The sequence below is a fragment of the Anguilla anguilla genome, chromosome 6 (assembly GCF_013347855.1).
Source record: "Anguilla anguilla isolate fAngAng1 chromosome 6, fAngAng1.pri, whole genome shotgun sequence".
Taxonomy (NCBI): Eukaryota; Metazoa; Chordata; class Actinopteri; order Anguilliformes; family Anguillidae; genus Anguilla; species Anguilla anguilla.
This window is the reverse complement of record NC_049206.1, coordinates 46,679,516-46,699,624: the sequence shown is the minus strand read 5'-3', so window position 1 is coordinate 46,699,624 and position 20,109 is coordinate 46,679,516. Positions and strand designations below refer to the sequence as shown.

The following is a 20,109-nucleotide window of genomic DNA, read 5'->3' as shown; positions in this document are numbered from 1 at the left end:
TTGCTTTTCTCTTTGAGTCTGAGTTCTGATACAGCATGCAGTACTGAATCTTCTTTTACATTCTGTAGAACTGCATTCCCTTGCGGGTGCGCTGTTGTGTAAGTACTGATGTTTTTAGTGACATAGTATCAGGGGTCACTAGTGTTACCCTTGTGTACAGATGCTGTTTGTACCATATTTAATATTTCAGTCGCTCTGCGTAGTATAGAGCAGACTCATCCAACGATCTTCCCATAAAGCAGTTATTTATGAGACAAATAAAAGGGAAAAGCCTGTAATTGGTTATTTGCAGCTTTGTGCAGATACTCTGTTGTCTGTGACAGAAATACTATCTGCTTGCTAATTGTTTGTCTCTTTGACAGCAGTTTTTCTCTCTGTCTTCGTCCTCCCTTTCCACACTACAGTGATTTATTATTGCAGTCTCACCTCAAATTATTTTGACCATGTTCTTCTGCTGTTTTATTAATCATATTTTACATTGAGATTGCAAGTGAAGTCAGTCATTAATAAACATGGCAATGAGTTTCGCATCACTCACCATTGTGTACAACATGAAAATACCTATATTTAAAAAAAATTGCTGTATGTTATGCTTCTGTGCTAACTCCTAATCTAAAATACACTTTAAAATGACTATTCCTCGTCTTTGAATTCACTGGCACAATGGGACATCAGACCATGGCACAGCGTGAAGGAGCCTGACTCATATCGTATGATTCAAAATTTCGTTCATTTATTCTTAGTGGGTTGAATTTCTTCCCTTGAATTGTATGCACAAAGTTCAAGTCTTGTACTTGGATGGAGTGAGATGCACTCAAAGAAAAGATCAAAGTTTTGAGTATGTGCTGCTCAGGTCCACTTGTCTTCGGTGTTTGAATTAATTAAGCCAGTTACCAGCCAGTAATTTAGGCTGTCGGTGGCTATTTTCCCCACCGCACACCACAAATTCTGCTAAAGTAGCACTAGCATTCAGTCGAGTAATGGAAAATCTCAATCATTTGGCGAAAGTTTCCGGAAAGCCTCTTTCAACAAGGAAAATGGGGGAGGAGAAACGTATCTCTGATTGCTTGTGGCAAAATGAAACCATGTGACCTTACTTTTTGTCTTTGTCGTCCCTCCAGGTACTGTTTTGTGGTGGCTCTGGGGTACCTCAGCTTTTGCCAGATCACCCGGGTGTACGTCTTCGACTACGGGATGTACTCCGCAGACTTCACCGGGTGAGGCTGGGATTTCCTCAATTTTTCATTTCCAGTGACCTGCGCACCTCTGCTACGACTTGTAGCAGAGCCAACGCCAACGCGTAATCTGAAGTCAGCACAATCTTCACAATCTGCGAGCCCTCATTACAGGGCCGGGACATTGGATTTATTTGACCGAGGGGAGAAGAGCACCCCCACGCTGGCCCTACGCCACCACCTCCAGCAGCAACACATTTTCCCGTTGTGTTTCACCGTTAGTGACCCATTGGACCCAGCCCTGCTGCTGTTTCTATACGAGCGCTCGTATGGACAGAGTGAGGCTGTAGTGCAATACGTGGATGCGTAGATGTGGTGCACATGCCTGAAAGCTCTGTTCTCCCCTGGGGGGCTACTGTGGTGTCTGAGATGCTCGGTCTGACACACAGCTTGACTGAGTGTCGTGGTTTATGAAGTGAGAGGTGTGACCACATACCAGGAGACTTGTGAGACAGGAAAGCTTATGAGACAGAAACAAGATGCTTATGAAATTGCAGAAAAATTAACAGCGATAGCTTTACATCGATCGGTTGACATTCCTGGTTCTCAGTCTAGGATGTCTGATGTTGTCTAAGAGTACAGTTTAATTGACACACTCTTTGCTTTCTGTTTAAAAAAACTCATTCTGAATCTTTGTTTGCTACTTGTTTTTCTACCAACTCACCAATTACCAAATTTGATAGTTTTCATAGTCCAACATATCTGGCACAGTGGTTTGCATACCTTTTGAAGGAAATTGGATCCATCCAGGTGTCTTCATGTGGTGTAGTTGTTTCCTGAAGGAAAAACATCAAAGAAACAGAACTTACTGTAAAACACAGATCATCTTGAGATACATTAACTCCCAGCTCTAAGGCTGCCCAGTGAGGTGATTCTAGTCTTGTTTGTACGAGGATTTGCACTCCAGTAAGTCTGCAATTGCATTAGCGTACACTTTAGTGGTACAGCGTGGGTAAATGAATAATGCAAGCTGGAAGTTTTGTAGGTGACAGTGGCATCGCAGTTCTGTTGGGAGGAGGGATGAGGACATGGTGGTGGAGTTGGAGAGATACCTGTACTAGGGGTCAGAAGGTCTCCCAAGGTTAGCCTCTGTTTTAGTTGTCCACTCATTAATTAAAAGCTCATTTCTGGCTACAGAACATTGTTATTGTTGTTGCTGATATTGGTTGTTTGTTTATTGATTGATCGTTTAGAATGTGTTCCTTGCTAGACTTCAGTACAGAAGAGGATGAAGCAATTCAGAAGTAATTTTTCTCATGGGAACACTTTCTCAAATTTGCTTCTTGTTTTCAGCTGACCTGGTGGTGCTCTGAAGGTAACGATCTGATTCATGCTGGACGTAAATATAAAGCAGGGTTAGAAGAGGTTTGGTCGACAGTTTGTCCAGTGTCAGGAATCACCCAGAGTTAAATCCGCTAGATGTTTCCTGTAGCCACTGTTTCTTTATCACTGGATGCACACCTGAAAGTCTGTTTGCCACTGATAAAATATGGTTGTATTTCTGTATTAATGTGAAACTAATTAGCAGAACTATTCAGATTTGTAAAAATAAATATATATAAATCAATTAGAGCCATAACTGTGGCTCTTAAGACATTTGAAAGTTAGTTGCAGCTTTGAACTGACTGAAAGGTGAGTGAGATGAGAATGTGAGAAGGCAATGGTTAATTCCTGTGTGTTCTAAAGAGGTTTATAAAAGAGTCTTATAAGTAGTTCACAGAATTAGAGATTACGTCTGATATAATGTAATAAACCGTCTTACTTTGTAGGAAATGTCTGGAGAATGAATTAGTTCAACAAAGGCTAAAGGGTTAATATAAAAGAGCCTGAAGGTGGATGTACCATGAATCATTTTATCAGTAGGCCCTAAAACATTGCTTTTATTACTGTATCATGACGTATACATTACTGAATTCAGCCTCATCCTTAGGGACAAATTGTTCATAGAGACTAGCTCAGTTCACACTAGTTTGCTGTAAATTGATACGACTGTGTAATTGTGTAGAGACAGATTCTTTATTTACTGAACATTGCTTGCCCGAACTGCTTCAGGGAGTGTCACACAAAGTGTGAGTGTTATGGAAAAGTACTTGTTGACCAACTTGTAGAGTAATTGTCAGCAGTTTAGTTGAGGCTGTAATCATTAACTTAAGTAGCCTGCACTAAATGGGGCCACATCATCCCTGCAGAACATAGGTAGTGCCTGTGCTGGAATGTTCCTTTGGGGAAAACTGAACCTACACTGGGCACTGAGGCTTGGGCTGTGGCACTGGGTGTCGAAAACACCTAGCCCTTGATTGGTCACTGATATGTCATGTGTTCTCTTGCAGGCCCATGATGGTAATCACTCAGAAGATCACCAGCCTAGCATTTGAAATCCATGACGGTAAGCAGGACTCAGTTAACAGTTAAAGCTTATTGGAACAGTTAAAGCTTGTTTTTGAAGCAGAGAAGTCCCTGCCAGACAGCGCCTTATTTGTCTTGGATTAGCAAACAAGCTAGATGTTCTCAGAAATCATAAATAGATATCAGGAAGGGGCCAAATATTTTTTCACTGTATATTAAGACTGTGTCATTGCCATTATTGTGAAGGTGCGTCATATAGGTGCTGCTTGTGATAAATTAATCCTTTTCCGGCAGAAACACTTTCCTTGACACACTCATGGTGTTGATCCCAAAAGGAATGGCTTTTGCCACTTGGGTAAATGAGCAAATTATCTGTGAAAATTCTTTTAAAAACTTGAGCTTTAGTGTTTTGAAGTGTTTGTGTGGCTCTGCAGTTTTTAGTGTCCCATCTCAATTGGGATTAGCAGGAGTGTTGATCAGCTCATTCTGCCCATGCACAGAGGTGAGAATCCCAGTTCTCCATCCTTTCATAATCCAGATCAGACAATAACACTCTTCCAGTTCCACAGTTGGCCTTCTGCTTTAATTCTAACAACGGGATGTACTAACAAGAGTACTAACAAGTAGGACTGCTACACCTTTCCTTCTGCTGTGGCAGTTATTTATGTTTCAGGTTCTATTTGACTCGGACAAACAAGATATGGAAGTCTATACCACAAACTTTCGATTTACATTTATATTTCCCTGAGTGTGGACAGATTCAACAGCTTGCAGGCTACTGTTTCACTTCTGTTTGTAAAGCACACGTCCTCTTGCATGCAGTGTAATAAAGAAAGTGCAGTGTGCAGAGATTTTCTGAAGGGGGAATTACTGGACCACACTCAGTTATCTGAACTGCCCTTCCACTCATCTACAGTTTGATTTAAGATCTGTGTGCTTGCACCCATTCAACTTCCAAAATTATAGTATACAATTTACTATTAATATGTTTTCAGCATTTAAATAAATTCATATGGATAGTTTTTCATTGCTGTGGCTATATATGTAATTTTTACATTACATTACATTAGCAGATGCTCTTATCCAGACTGACTTACACAGCTATTTTTTTTACATAGCATTTACATTGCATCCATTTATACAGCTTGATATATACTGAAGCAGGTTAAGTACCTTGCTCAAGGGTACAACAGTAGTAGTGGGAATTGAACCTCTGACCTTTCCATTCACAGGTAGGACACTGCCTACACTATTATATATGTTATGTCTTGGTTGGTAACACCAGATTTCTCCTTTGTAGCTAAAATACAAATACAAAAAAGAAAATAAGGTAATTATGTATTGCAAATATCGGGTATAAAACCTCTAATACCATACCAGCATTACCTATAGGACAGTTATTGTGTGTATTATCTTGTGTAGTTGTGCAGTATAGATTTAGTTGTTGAGCACAGACCATACTAAGGAAAAGAAAAAATTAAATAGAATGTTCTGACTTATAAATTCTGATTTATGATTTGGGGGCAGCTTATTTATTACTGTTATTGCTGTAGATAATTGGGGTGTTTAGGCTGATTACTGACTAGCTACTAATCATTTTAGACCTGTGCTATCGCAGTCTGGGCATTGCTATGTGGTACAGCAAAAATCCAAGAAGGGTTTATGTAAATGAATACGCCGTAACAGATTTATCAAAGGAGGCAATTATCGTGATTAATCTGTTATCTTGAAACCGGTGAGGCACAAGTTCTGTCATGGCCAAACGGCTGCTTTGTGGAGATATCATGGGCAGTGGTTGCATACGACAAAGAATACAAATGTAACCGTCCATTCTCAATTCCAGGAACAAAAATAATAAATAACTGAGTATATGCATAAGGAATATTATTTAAAAAATGGGTCTGCAGTAACGTGTCTTTCCCACAATGGAAATATTAAATTCAGGAGTTGCCTTGTGATGGCCACAAGGAGAATAAGTGTCTCTGTGTTATGGAGGATGCTCTTGAAGCTGTACTGCTTCGGTGTCTAATGCTAGTAAACCCCGCCTATTCCAGCCACTGTGGCCGGGGAGAGGCCTTCGGTGGGCCTGACGAAGCTTCGTGGCGGGAGAGCACTTCACTGAGCACCATTTACCATCGGGCATTAACCGTAATGCGAGCCGATTGTGAGGCTAATCCCGTTATCAGAATAATGGCCGCAGTAAACAACGAGGAGTTATACGCACCAGTTCCTCCGCTAACCCCGCCTCGCCCGGTTGCGCGCCGGACGATCCACGGCCGCAGGAAGTGACCCGTCGGTTGACCGGGCACGGACTTGTGGAAATCCAGTTACTTCCACTTAATCACCCCAATTCATCAGCATGGACCCTCGGAGAGCCTTTTGTCTTGATTCATTAATCAAAAGCCCAGGAGCTCTTCCCAAACCATCTGCATTTCCTGAGTAGGGTAGGGTACTGTAACCCGGTACCACTATGGAACTGGTTCCTATACGACCGGTACCTGCCAGCCTGATTCGTAGTGCTGATTTCAGTGCCTCATTTTGGTGCCACGCCTTCATTAGCTAATGTTACACATGCTCTATTGATTCAGTCAGTGACAGTACGTACTGTTGGCAAGCTAGCTAATGTTAAACTCAGTCAAAATGCGAAGTAGATATAATATACTTTAAACAATTAAATCTTTCAGTGTCTTTGTCTCTGCAATGAAAAGACGTTCTTGAATGTCGTCATTTGAGCTTTATTTTAAAGAAGGTATTGGGTCAGGCACCCCTTAGGCACCGGCGCCGTTTTAAAAGTATTGTCTTAACACTAGTGTCAACAAAATCAAAACAATCCCCATTCCTACTCCCGAGACTCCCCATGGGGAGGCACTGCAGTGGGTGAGGTTACCGCTGTGGCTCCTGCGTGTTGGGCCCGAACACTAACCCCCTCAATAAAGATACAATGGTACGTTTGTTTTGTTTTTTTTGTGTTTGTACAGTAGGTGTGACTAAAAACATACATTGCAGAAAGTATTCAAATTCTGTTTATTGTTTCTCACCTACTGTAAGAATGATATATCTGTTGGCCTTGTTGAGAGGTGGGTTTATTGGATTGCGCAAAACCTTGAAGATTGAGGGCGAGTGCTTCTTGAGTTTATTTAATTCAAGGAGAGCTACATATTGCCATTATAACTTTATGATCTTGTGTGAGTATTGATAATCTAGCACTAGCAACCCAGCCAAGTTGAGGGTACTTTATGTGGCACCTGGCCTTAAGTGAGAATAATGGGTAGTGACCCTTCCGTAGGTTTTCCTTAAGCACATGCTACAGTTCATCCAGATCTGGCCAGGGCTTTACTACAATAAGATGTGACTGGGATACTCTGTTCAGTTTCACAAAGGCAGCGCGATGTAAGTGTGATGCAGGTTCCACTGCGCTCTGAAACGCTGATTATCCGAAACCCATAAAGTGAAGCGCATCAGTTCACCGCCAACTGATCTAATAAGACCCGCTCTTCCTGCAGTGACCCTTTCACGTTCCATTAAAGTGGAACCTTCCTCCCCCCTTCAAACCTCTCCCAGTTCACGGTCCACTTTGCCGCTGGTGGGGAAGGGGAAAAACCATATAGGAACATGCGGCGTGCCAGAATGCTGTCAGGGTGTTAAAATATATCCCCATTCCAGAAAGGCAAGGGTCCTTGCCAAAAGAGATTTGGCCGGGGTTAAGTGAAGTGCACGTCTTCATATGTCAGCTTGTGCAGGGGCATTTGCCCCCGCCCCCCCCCCCCCTCGTGCGGTTGAATTGTAGCGGGTGTGGACTTTTCACCGACCCGCTGATCTACAGGGAAGAAAATGGCTGTGGAGCCTTAGCACCCTTAGCTGGCTCCTGACTCCGAAACTGAAGTGCACCTGCAAATGCCCAATACAAAACCATGTACATTTATTATCCATTGAGGAGGAAATTCAGCTCAACACTTCAAGACGAACACATTACATCCAGATTAAAATATCGCCTAAGACGCAGTATAAAAATGATTGAACCAGCCACCTAGCAGGGCGAATATAAGCAAAGTATCCAAGGGGAGACTGCATTTGTGTTTGGATGTAGTTGAGCTGTGAGAGAAGATGCTGTATAAGATCCAGGGGAACCGGAGCGATGTACAGTTTGATCAATGGCATTTGAACATTTCTTTGGATCGTAAACAAGGGTTGTTTCCTCTGTGTTGGATTATTGTAAAATGCAAAATGTATGTTTATATATTCCAGAGCCTGAGATTCTATTAAATGTTGACACTCCTTTTGAATAAATTGGAGATTATATAAGGTTTTGAGCTTTATTTTACGTGTGCCATAAAAATGTGCTCCCATCTTAAGTCTGTACTATATATCCCTGCTGTTAATAAGATTGAATGGTGAATGAAAACAGATAAAATAATCTTATTGAAGTAGGGCACAAAAGCTTTAAAATACAGTCCTGTCAACAAAATAGTGTATAGCTCTTGGGCTTTCATACATTACTTTTTCAGTGAGATGTGAGATTCTTTTTCAGTGAGATTCATGTGGGAATTCAGAGTTTACATTTGGTCAGTTGATAGCAATCTTACTTGTCTCGATGACCTTGCTCTCTCATCCCAGAAACCAGTCTAGGTTTTTCTGACTCCACCCTGAATCCATTGTGAAAACTTGACCCAGGATCAGTGTTTAATGGGGATCTGTCAACTCTTAAGTATTCCCATTAGGATTATGAAAAATAATATGCTGCATATTTTTAATATGGACAGTCCATTTGAGTGAATTTATGAGAAGCACTGCTGCAATGCAGATTGTCATGATCATGATCTGACCACTCTTTATCATTCTCTCTGTATCTCATTTCATGGTTTTATCTTTTCAGTCTGTGATTGAATGTTAAAATAAAACTGATTATAATGCGCAAGTAGAGAATGTCAAAAGTCAGTCTACCTCCCTCTCTCTACCACTCCCTGCTTTGTCTGTTTCCCATCCCCCTATTTTATAACTCTTCTTTCCCTCTCTCTCTCCCTCCCTCCCTCCCTCCCTCCCTCCCCCCAGGAATGGCTCGTAAGGATGAGCAGCTGACTGCCAGTCAGAGATATCTAGCTGTAAGGTATGTTTTAAAGGTATGCTTTATTATGCTAGTGTGGATGGAGAGCTAGCCATGGCTACGTTAGCCTCACGTGTGTGTTTGTATGTACATGCGTACATTGGTTTATGCGGTTTATGGATGTGCGTGCGTACGTGCGTGTGTATGTGGCAGATTCATCCTATGGAAATCCCTTCCGAGGTGTCAACACCTAACTCCCCCATGCTCTGCTTGCATTTTCTGTCTGTGATGACATGAATGCCGTGACCTCGAACAGGACCAGTACCTCATGGCTCGGAGTCCCTTTGCCATACGTTTCTTCTAAATTCATGAATGTTACAGTAGCACGGGTCCACAGCCCTGGTCCCAGAGAACCGCAGGGTCTGCTGGTTTTTCATTGGTTACTCGGCGCTTAACCGATCAGTTCAAGCAGTTGATTGCACGGTTAACTCGCCTCGCCTGGTTTCCTGAGTCCTAAAATGGTTTTTGACCCGCTGATTTTTAACCTCACAAACAAAGGCAACAAATCCTGTGGCTGCCCAGGAAAAGAGCAGGCAGCTCCTGCTGTACAGCACTTTTAAAGACCTGCTGTGATGTCTTTTCAGTATGATCTTACCCCCAGGGCTTGGTTTAAAAATTGCTTGTATGCTTCTTATTTGAGGGAGGTGCCGTTGAATTCTACTGTAATATTTGACTCAAAAACCAGAACAGGGTCCGCATGCTGACAGGAGAATGAGATTTTCCCACAGTGACTGTTCAGGGAGTTTGATCAAAAAGAGCCACAATAGAATTCTCATCATCAAAGCGCGCTATCTGGTTGCCAAAGCAACCGCACGTTCACCCGGTGTCGTGTGACTTTTGTGAAGGAAGTTTTTCAAGGGAGGGCAGATATTTACAAGAGATTAGTTGAAAGATCAGTTGCAATGAGAGGGATGTCAGTGAAAGTGGACCTAACTGTGGCATGAATTTTGACACAAACGATGGCAGTCTTGTTAAAGGACATGCATATTTATCTGTTGTAAATACTCATGAAAACTGTATTTAATAAAGTAAAAATAATGGAATTCACAAAGGCTGCAGACTGTTTCAGCTGTTCAGGACGCTCCATTTTATTGCTGTTAACTTTCACTGGATTTTATTGTTTATGGTTTATCGTTGAAATGCACTGTGACCGTTTAATTTTCATGGTAAATTGTAAAAAATAATTAATGAAGAACCCACTCGCTCTGAAATGCCAGCAGGCAGCAATACCTTTCACCCCAGAGGACCCGGTTCTTATAAAAATGGCAGGTGACTGCCAAAGGTTTTGCTGCATCACAATATGATGAACCGAGACTGACAGCGGAATTTCTCCCCCAATGCCAATAAACGGGTTATTGCTACTTCAGGTGCGATTGATGCAACCGAGCCAGTGAAATTCTTTTGTTGGCACACGCAACGCTGTCCTCTCTTCTACGTGGTAATGCATTTTAAATTAAGAATACTGAAAGTTATGAGCCTGAACCAACCTATCTTGGCTATCTACTCAGACATATTTTTCACATTGCAGTTTAGTTCTATACATATTTTTTATACTGGAAGGAAAGTGGAAAAATGTGGAATTGTGAAGGTTCACAAGGAACTTTTGTATTCCACATCTATGCAATTGTCCGGGTGCTGTTGACCTTGTGTGTAATGGTGGCCCCTCTTTGTCTGGCTTTGCTTTAGGAGGATGCCTAGTTTGCTGGAGTATCTGAGCTACAACTGTAACTTCATGGGAATCCTGGCAGGGCCCACATGCTCGTACAAGGACTATATCACCTTCATCGAAGGCACAGCCTACTGCCAGAAGCACCTGGAGCCCAACGGGAAGGTCAACGGGAAGCTCAAGCAGAGCGATCCCTCGCCCAGGGTAAGCCCCTCCGCATCGCAGACTGAAAATAGACCCCCCGTGTAAATGCACAGCTCTCCATTTATTTCCTGTTCTGCTGAGATCCCTTATATCCAGTAACAGTCGGGTGATTGACAGGCATAGAAAACCAATGACAGGAAACTGCGTGCAGTCAGGGGAGGGGTTTTCGTGCCCAGGTTTGTGGCGCTTCAAAGGACAATTGATAGATATGAATGCCTTGGAGGCAAGATTTTACTGTGTTTCACAGAGAAGCTGATGGGAGATGCAACTGCCATGTTTAACAAAATGTCCACTTGGCACACATTCTACGTGTGATAGTTACTGTAGGTGGGATGCTATTACCTGTCATCGGCTGTGCCTGGAATGCATTCAAAGGGCTAAATATTGGAGCGGTATTGATGGGAAATGTAGCCCTTGACACCTTAGTTAAAAGTTGTGTGGTGCATTTACGAAAACTTTGGACTTCACTTCTCATAGCACGGGGTTGAAGCAAGTTGATGTTTGGCTTAACACTTGCACTGTCAGTTGCAAATATGTGACAGATATTTGTCATATGTATTTTTGTACTAAAATGTGTTTCAGCCACAAGCTGTAGATGGTTAAATACAGAGGCCGGTCCTGGTAGGAGTCGTTGCCAAAGCTCTCTCCGTTTCATGATGGAGGATTTTAAGCAGGCCAGGCACCTGGGTTTCTCTGGTGTCAGCTAATGCTTTTCCTCCCTGTCCTCATATCCTAATCTTCAGCTAGCCAACCCGCGCCGGAGAACTCTCTGTTTTTTTCCCCATTAATCATATTGTCGTCTTATGAAGAATTACCTTTCCTCTCCTGCGCATTTCTCCTCCTGTATTGCAGGGGTTTCGAAGCAGGGAGTAGCTATCTGTGTCCCAATGTCTGCCAGGTTTTCATTTGCAGTCAATCTCACGGTCAGCTAACCAAAACCCTTACCTGGGGAACCGCTAGCTGTTTTTTCGTCTTTGCTCCATTTAAGCGTTTGCGGCGAAAGTGCGTTTTCTGGCGAGCGACTCCGAAAACCCAGCTGCAGCGTGGCAATTTTATGCGCAGGGGCTACTTCAGGACAAAGTGCCGGGAATCCGTTGTGTTGCTCAGGACAAATCTGCTTGAGCGCGTTCGCTCCTTTGGCTGTCGAACAACAGGCGCAGGGCTCTGCGCCGGGGCGGCCCGCAGCATACAGAGAGGTTCCCTTCACAGAACCCCGATCGACTGATCCGCCCGTGGCAGCCGAATAAAGTCGAGCTGCGGCGCTGGGCGCAATTCAAATGAACCCCATTGTCAGATGTGTCGGGAACCGTGCGCATTTTTCCTCGAGAAAAAACAAAAAGGAGCACAGCCAAGCAAATCTTGGCTCCGTTCTTTATGCAGGAGAATGAATCATGGCTCAATAGGGTCTGCTGAGGTCAGTTGAATGGATTTTTTTATTTTTTTTAAAGTTCCGTCAGCTAGTAAGTCAGCGAACTCGTTTGGTCTGTGAACATGGACGTTTTTCAGTACTGCATGCCGTGCCTGCTAAATATCGTGCGTTGTAGCGCGCTGACAAACCGGGCTGTCTCCCTTGACTCTCTCCCTCCTCAGGTGGACGTCATCCACAAGCTGTTCACCTGTGCCGTGTCGCTCCTCGTCTTCCTGTCCGTCTGCAAAGTGTTCCCCGTGGAGCGCAACATTGACGACGACTTCATAGCCACCACGCCGTTCTACGGCCAGGTGGTGTACCTGTACCTGTCCATGCTCACCACGCGGCCCAAGTACTACTTTGTGTGGACCCTCGGTGAGTTTTGTGTTCGCTCGCTGGATTTTCTGGTTAGGCCTACACCTGGCTTTATTCTTAGTGACAGGCATGGCTGTGGTTTCAGGCCACGAAGGAAAAAGGCACCTGCTCTTTCTCTCAGTGGCATTCAGAATATCTTTTTTTCTTCTGGAGAACATCCTTGCACACTGTGCACTTAGTTGGACCCTACTTGATGCTCTCTTCTTGCTTGATTTGTATCAGGTCGGATGTATACTTCACCTTTTGCTCTGTACTAAGTGTACATGCATGTTCTGTAGTCTACGCCTTATTTTCAATGTATTTCGTGATATTCATGGCACTTAGAGGTTAATCATTGACCCTGCCAGCGTTGAATGTTCACTCCTGATACAGTACTACTATGTAAGTCTAGATAAGAGTGTCTGCTAAATAACAAATTGTAATTGTAAGAATACAGGGTAAGAAACAATTAAAAGACAGCCATGGATAAACAAGCAGAAGGCTGTGACACTCGGCACAGTACACTGCAATGCAGTGCGCAAAGCAGGTCAGTCAGAGTGTGCCAATCATATTCATGGTCACACACAGATTCTACATTGGTAGTCAACTTGAGAATTGTAGTCGATTCTAGTCTCTAACTGAAGCTCACTGGAATGGAACGGAAATAGAACACGGGTAATGGCTTTGAAGTGGCTTCCGCTGATACAGCCATGGCATGTTCCATTTAAAAGTGCTGTTGACATGCATGGGAACTTAAATGACCTGCAGAATTAATGTCCAGGGCAGAGCCTGTTGTTCCTGGTCCTGGATCCCTGGATATGAATCTGTTTGTTTGTTCATTGCAAGCAATTAGCCTGTGTTGTTTGTTCAGTTATTGGGCTAAATTGATGCAGGTTATGGTTCCCTCTACCAGCAGCCATTTTAAGAGGAAGTTGGATGTGTTTCTCAGGAAAGTAGCTTTCAGAAATTGTATACCTACCTTTCATTTGCAGACACATATACACTCTAGGTTACCCCCTTTTATAAAACTTGTACTGGACATTTGTTCTGAACAGTATTTTCAGCTTTTCAAATAAGAAAATGGAAGTACATTTGAGAGAAGAGAGTAGGTTTAATGGGTTCAGTGCACAGGACAGGTACATTTTAGCTATATAAGGAGAGATGCCCTGATGTGTTTGTGATTTCAGTGCGAGCGTCTCTTGTTTGGACACAGAGATGCTGTGTTCCTTTCATGAAAATGAACACTCGCTGTAAACTTCAAGGTCTGTGGCAATGCTTTAATGGTCCATTTTTGGTCGGGCAGCTTTGAGCCGCCTAATGCTATAAAACCACAAACACATGAAGGACCGTATTTTAACCAGAAATGTTGGCGAGCCAGAGTTTCTCATTTACAGTGATGGCTAAGGGGAAGGGAGAAGGGGAGGGAATTACACAGCTCATGAACTTCAGGGGACGATTAAGTGGGCAGGATGGCAGTGAGAGAGAGAGATGGGGCGGGCGGGTGGGAGAATTTTGGCTGGGGCGCCGGGTTCCTGCTCCCGTTACTGTGCGAGCAGCGCCATGGGAGCAGAGTGAGTCCTGAGACCGGGCCCTCCTCTTAATCTCCCATGCAGAAATCGAATTCATTCAGTCGAACGCACGGGCATTATTAATAAGCACTTAGACGGAGTTAGGAGCCCCGCTTGGCTCTCCCCGCGCGGCTCTCCGCCGTGTTAAGTGCCCTGAGACTCGGAGGCCCGACCTCGCAACCGGCGGTCGTTTTACGGTCCGCCGTCGCCCGGCGCGGTACAGCAGCTGCGGCATTACCGAACCAGCCGCGCTCCTGCAGCAGTGCGTCTCTGGGGCTTTGTGCTCGTGACGCGCTCGCTCAGGTAAAGGTGCAGCTGGCGGGGAAGGTCGTCGTCTGCTCGATGCTGCCCCCGTCAGGCGGAACGGGGAATTTCGCCTGAAAATGTTATCTCCGAGTCAACATCGATGATCGTGCATAAGAATTGAGAGAGCTTGTGGGTTTAAACAAGGTTCAGTCGAATGATAATAATTTATTGAAGCATTGATTTTGTTTTTGTTTGCAATGTTTTTATATACAATTTTGGAATGCGGCCATATAACATGGGTGGGAATCATCAGCCTAAATTGACCGATGATCGGTCTTCTTTCACTCCATAGCTATCAGACTATGTTGGTATTTGGCACTAAAAGAAAAGTGAACTTCTCTAGATGTGAACAACAAGAACAACATATTAGTTTAAGGTGCCTGCAGTGGCGTGGTGATTGATGCAATAGTTTATCTGAAGAAATGTAAGGGCGAATGTGTAGCTGCAGAAATGTTATTAGTTTGAAAACCGAGTAATTATTGACTGCGACTGTGGACTCGGTGATAAGCTCTTCCCGAGAACTCATTCCGCTAATCCTTAACCTGCTCAAAAGCGCTGAATTGCTGAGTGCTCTAATAAGTCGTCTTTTTTCTTACTTGGTGAGCTCCTTTGAGTTTTTCCTCTTTGCTGGGAGATTTTTTGAGCACCCTCATCTTCCGTATTAACATTCTGCCAGAGGAAACGTGCTTGATTACCAACGAAGAGAGACAATAATTTAAGCATTTCTGACTGTGGAGTAGGAGAGCACTTAAAATACTATACCTGAGGGATGTTGGTTTTGGTAGAACTACTTCTTCCTCCCCCTGCTAGGCACTATTCTTCTGTGTATTTTTCTAAAAAGGGTGTAATTATGTGACAAGTTGAAATGCTGTGTAAATGATTAAATTTAGTGTTTTGGAAGTCAGCCTGGATGAGATTGCATGTAGCGAAGATTAATAAAGTTCAGTGTAGCCAGAGCTGCCTCTCTGACGTCTGTATCCCTGCCAGCCGACGCCATCAACAACGCAGCGGGATTCGGCTTCAACGGCTACGGCGCGGACGGCTTGCCCCGGTGGGACCTGATATCAAACCTGAGGATACTGGATATAGAGGTTGGACACAGAACTGCCTTATCCTTCACACTTCTTCATTTCACTTTGATAACACAAGGCTGGTAGCGTACGCGCTAGCTCAGTCAGGAAAGGCGCTCGCCACGAGCGCAGGCTGGGCCCTATAGCCTATAGAGGGGCTCCAGTCAAGGTTATGTCATTAGCTGAAAATGAGCAGGAGTTTGCAGCATCAGGGGGACAGTTGCCCTCATTCAGCTGGGGGTAGGGTGGGTGTAAGTCAGTGACTGCTAATGATGAGCGCCCACTATTTACTGGTCATCAGTGAGCGATATACATGTGTTAGCTCTCCTGTAGTACCTTGTGGAGGTGGAAAATTGTCACTGGCTCAAGGGGTAAGCATGTTGGAGGAGCGTGTGTGCTTTAGCCGCAGTGCTCCTTTTGTGAAGTGGGGGTGGCACAGCATTGAGAGAGCTGCACTTTGCATTTCCAAATTAGGACGAACAAATTTTAAAAACCTGCATTTTTATGTTCTCTTTCAGTTTGCTACCAGCTTTAAGATGTTCCTTGATAATTGGAATATTCAAACAGCACTTTGGCTCAAAAGGTAAGGAATGATATCTGATTGCTGCATGCATCAAATGATTTTGAAGAATGCAAAAACAAACATTTTTTAAAATAACATCCGTGAATTTGATAACATTGATAACATTTCTTTGTTTAAATCTAGATTTAGAAGAACTTTAGACAATAATATAACACAGTCAATTGTTATGGGGAAATATCATACAATACAACTCCATTTTGGATTCAAACCAGTTGAAGGAGCAACTACACTGCACTGCATATAAAGTCATAACGCTTCTGTTCTGCAATAGCTTTTGTATAGTGTCCAAAGTATTATGTATTTACAGGGCTGTGCAGGTAGACCAAACTGTGTGTACTGTAACTACACATCGCTGTGCCCAGATAGACTGTGTATAGTATGGTTACGCTGCGCTGTGTGCAGACTTGGTTGTGCTGTTTGGCTCTGTGCAGAGTGTGCTATGAGCGCTGTCCCTACAACCCCACGGCTGCCACCTTCCTGCTGTCGGCCATGTGGCACGGTGCTTACCCCGGGTACTACCTCACCTTCTTCACCGGCATCCTGATGACGTTAGCGGCGCGAGCGGTGAGCGACACACCTCCCCGTCTCTCTCTAGCGGTCTCAAAGCCTGAGCCCTCTGCTTCTCTCTCTCTCTCTCTGTCTCTCTCTTTCCCTCGTTCTCTCTCTCTCTCTCTCTCTCTCTCTCTCTCACTCTCCATCATTCTCTCTCTCTCCTTCTCTCTCTCTCTCTCTTTCCCTCATTCTCTCTCTCTCTCTCTCTCTCTCTTTCCCTCATTCTCTCCCTCCGTCTCTGTCTCTGCTTTCTCGGGTACAGTGTATAAACCGCGCAGTGTTGTACTGACACTTTTCACACTATTTAACAGATGGTAGATGGAATGAACTTCAACTGTCTCTAAAAAGACCTCTAGTCTGCTCCCTGAGATTCCCTGAAATGGCTAGAGCGCATAATAAATCTGCATGTATTCCATAACCCTGGTCGCTGCCATTTATTTGGTGTTTGTGCGAAAGGCGCACTCTGTCAGAGTGACAGATCTGAACCCTGAGAAAACTGTGCTGAGTGGGAGGGAATGTATTCCAGTGACAACTCATCCATCACCATTCAGTGAGCTGCTATGTCTTTTCGAGCCTTCAGCGTACTGACTGTTTATATGTATATCTATAAAACCCTACACCACCAGGGTCCTGAAGCGGTTTTATTTGTGTGTACCTAGCATGAGATCAACCGCAGTTAATCCTTTGAACTGATGAAAGGGACTTGAGAGAGGACTGAAGGCCTGTGTGAAGTAGAAGTTATTTATAAACTCAGAGGGGCGGTGAGCATGCCCAGTCATGTCACCCAGGAGCATGAGGGATTCTGGGTAATGAAGTGCTACATTGTCTTGGTTTAAACTCCAATGCTGGTGCACATGTTGTGAGACAGAGAGAGAGAGACAGACAGAAGAGGTGTTATTTGAGCAATGGGGAAATGTGGCTGTCTTGTCCACTGTGTAGATTTGTGGAATTTGTGGATTTATTGCCAGTTTTCTTCAAAAGCAATGCTTGGTGACAGTGCACCTTGTTCATCAAATTGAAAAGGGGATAGATAATTAATTATCCTGTTATCTCAGTGCAAGTTCTTCAAGCTAAAACTGCCCTCTTGTGGATACATTTAAAAGAAGGATGTAATGACGTGTTTTTTTTTGTTGTTGTTGTTTTTTTTTGGCTGTGCTTTATGCCTGACACAAAGTGGGTTAGTGAGAGAGCCTGATTTTTAAAATTGTGAACCTCTAAGCATCTCTACTTAGCAGCATCTCCCACACCTTATCTTTGGCCTGCTTTACAGTTCCTTAGTGTAGTGTGGCCCGTCTCTTGGAGGTTTTGCCATGATTACAAGGAGATGGGGGATTTCATCCTCACATTTTATCACATTCATTGTTTTCTTTCACTACCTTGACATAAATGTTTTGGTCATCCAGTGACGGAAAGCAAATTCTAACTCCTGATTGGTTGTATGAAAGTAAAACCACTGAACGTGGGGCACATTTTACACATTGTCTTTATGTGTGTGCATCATGGATTTTAATATAAACTAGGACCCTTTACAAATCCTATTGTACTTTACAGTACTGTGCAAAAGTCAGAGCCCATCCTTTCTTCTATTTACTTTCAAGGGAAAATTCCCATTAAGTGCAAGTTATTCATTTTTCAGTGACTGGAAATTGAACAATTGTGGTCTCTGAGTTACACAGTACTGTATGTTGTGTTTTTATATTATATTATTGTTTCTTTGTATGGACATCTACCAGTCAAATCACTGTTGTTGATAATGCTGTGTGGGGAATGGTCTGCAACACAATTGAATTTTTGCCTGTCTCCATTTCAGATAAGACACAATGTGAGGCCATATTTCCTGGGTTCAGCAACACACAAGCAGTTCTATGACATCATCACGTGGGCGGGGACTCAGATTGCCATATGCTACACAGTGGTACCCTTTGTGCTACTGTCAGTGGGTCCATCTATGAAGTTCTACAGGTAACTGATGCACAGTATATACACGCTCACACACTGGTGTGTAGATGCATACACACACTTTATAACTGTACACATTATATTCCCTATGCTCATACACATACTCCTGTTTATCAAGAGTCATCGACATGACAGCTTCATGCCAGAAAACTGTAATAGAACTAATGAGGCTATGATTGAGAGAGATGGATCTTTCAGCACTAAATACCAATGCATGTCAGTGCTGGTCATGGCTCTTTTTGACTACATAAACGATACAAATATATTACCAGGATCTAAGTAGAATATTTATTTGCTATTTATATTCATTTGTTACATACTTTACCTTACTGTTTGCTCTTTGGCATTTTGGTCTCTTTGACTCTTTATTCCTGTCTTTGCCAGTGTGGCTCAAGTCTAAATGTCCAGTAATGACCACGCTGTCGCCCCCTCTTCCTCTCCCTCCTCTTCCTCCAGGTCATGGTATTTCTGCATCCACGTCGGCTGCGTGCTGCTGGTGGCGGCCCTGCCGGTGAAGACCAGACACCTGCGGGCCAAGGAGCACCAGTACAGCCTGCCACAAAGCCTCCCCCAGGACGGCCTGTCCGTCACAGACAGCAACAGCAACCAGAGGGGGAAGGCCACATGAGGGACGGCGTGGTGGGGCGGAGCAGGGGCGGGGCAGGGGGGGAGGGCGGGGTCAGGGGGGAAGCACGTGCAGAGACGGGCTAACGAGAACTGCCCAGCACTGAGACCACTGCACAGATCGTGTTTTACGCAGAGACGGACGAACACACATAAGTCCTCTTGGCCACATTACGGAGAGGGAATTTGTGTTTCAGCTGGAGGCAGAACGGACTGCTGCTGCAGGACGAGTTTTCCAGTTTTAATGAGGACTCTTAACGACGAAGGCCAATCGGAGGATCAGCTGACGTGGTCAAATTGAAAATGGAATTATGCAGAAAGGCTTTTAAAAACCCTCTATTTACTCAGCAGGTTCGCAGACTTTGGTGAGTGTTGGTTTGAAGGCCTAGAGGACTGACCCCCAGGGTGTCACACTTGCACACGTCAGCAGTGGTCTTCAGGCACCAGTGTCGGCCAGTAGGGGGTGCTTCTTCTTATGGCTGGTTGTGGTATTTAGAGGGTTTTAGTCTATGTGAAAACGTATCCCCCCTCCTTTTGGAAAAATAAATCTTGAAGAAAAACAACATGTTAAAGAAAAACAAAGTTGTAACACCACATGTATGTTGGATGCCAACCTCTTCAGAGGAGCTTCTGAGTCCTCTGAGGAATTGTTCTCTTACTCGCTGACCTTGTGGACCTGTTGTATGATGCTTTCCTCAGGCAAAGTACATCTGTCCAGGGCCTGAGGCAGTTGCTGAAGGGATGCGTGTTGATCTCTGTGATATGGTTTGAATTTTAAGTGTCTTTGTTGCCATCGTTTAAGTCTGTGGTCCCTCCAGCTCTCTCTCTACAAGTCACACCCCGCAGGCCTCCTCAGCCAATAGCCGTGCTGTTCCTTATTAATCAGTGTCAGTGTTCAATGTCATTAACCTCAAAACTGGCATTCGGCAAATCATGAGAATTCACAGTTGACAAGTTTGAAGGAATGTGTTGGAGGACCTTTTCTTGCTTTTATTTTTTTTTCATGTCTCACATTTTAACATGTTTTCCAGGAAAGGAGAATTGCCTCATTCACATTTCTAGAAGTAATGTCAGTGTGTCAGAATTGCCAGATCCGTCAGTAATCCAGTCTGTCAGGTCTCATCATTCACCCG

The 20,109-nt window shown here is 43.9% G+C and overlaps 1 protein-coding gene across 1 annotated transcript in view; it reads left to right on the top strand.

Moving 5' to 3' along the window:
• Positions 1 to 19,011, top strand: part of mboat2b (membrane bound O-acyltransferase domain containing 2b) — a 58,705-nt gene extending 39,694 nt beyond the window's left edge. The window contains exons 4-13 of the mRNA XM_035423469.1: positions 1,122 to 1,217; positions 3,566 to 3,621; positions 8,631 to 8,685; positions 10,369 to 10,552; positions 12,143 to 12,335; positions 15,176 to 15,279; positions 15,777 to 15,841; positions 16,273 to 16,405; positions 18,204 to 18,355; positions 18,809 to 19,011. Of these exons, the coding sequence (XP_035279360.1) occupies positions 1,122 to 1,217; positions 3,566 to 3,621; positions 8,631 to 8,685; positions 10,369 to 10,552; positions 12,143 to 12,335; positions 15,176 to 15,279; positions 15,777 to 15,841; positions 16,273 to 16,405; positions 18,204 to 18,355; positions 18,809 to 18,980 (1,210 nt within the window). The 3' untranslated portion in view covers positions 18,981 to 19,011. The remainder of the gene's footprint in view (positions 1 to 1,121; positions 1,218 to 3,565; positions 3,622 to 8,630; positions 8,686 to 10,368; positions 10,553 to 12,142; positions 12,336 to 15,175; positions 15,280 to 15,776; positions 15,842 to 16,272; positions 16,406 to 18,203; positions 18,356 to 18,808) is intronic.
• Positions 19,012 to 20,109: the final 1,098 nt, after the last annotated feature.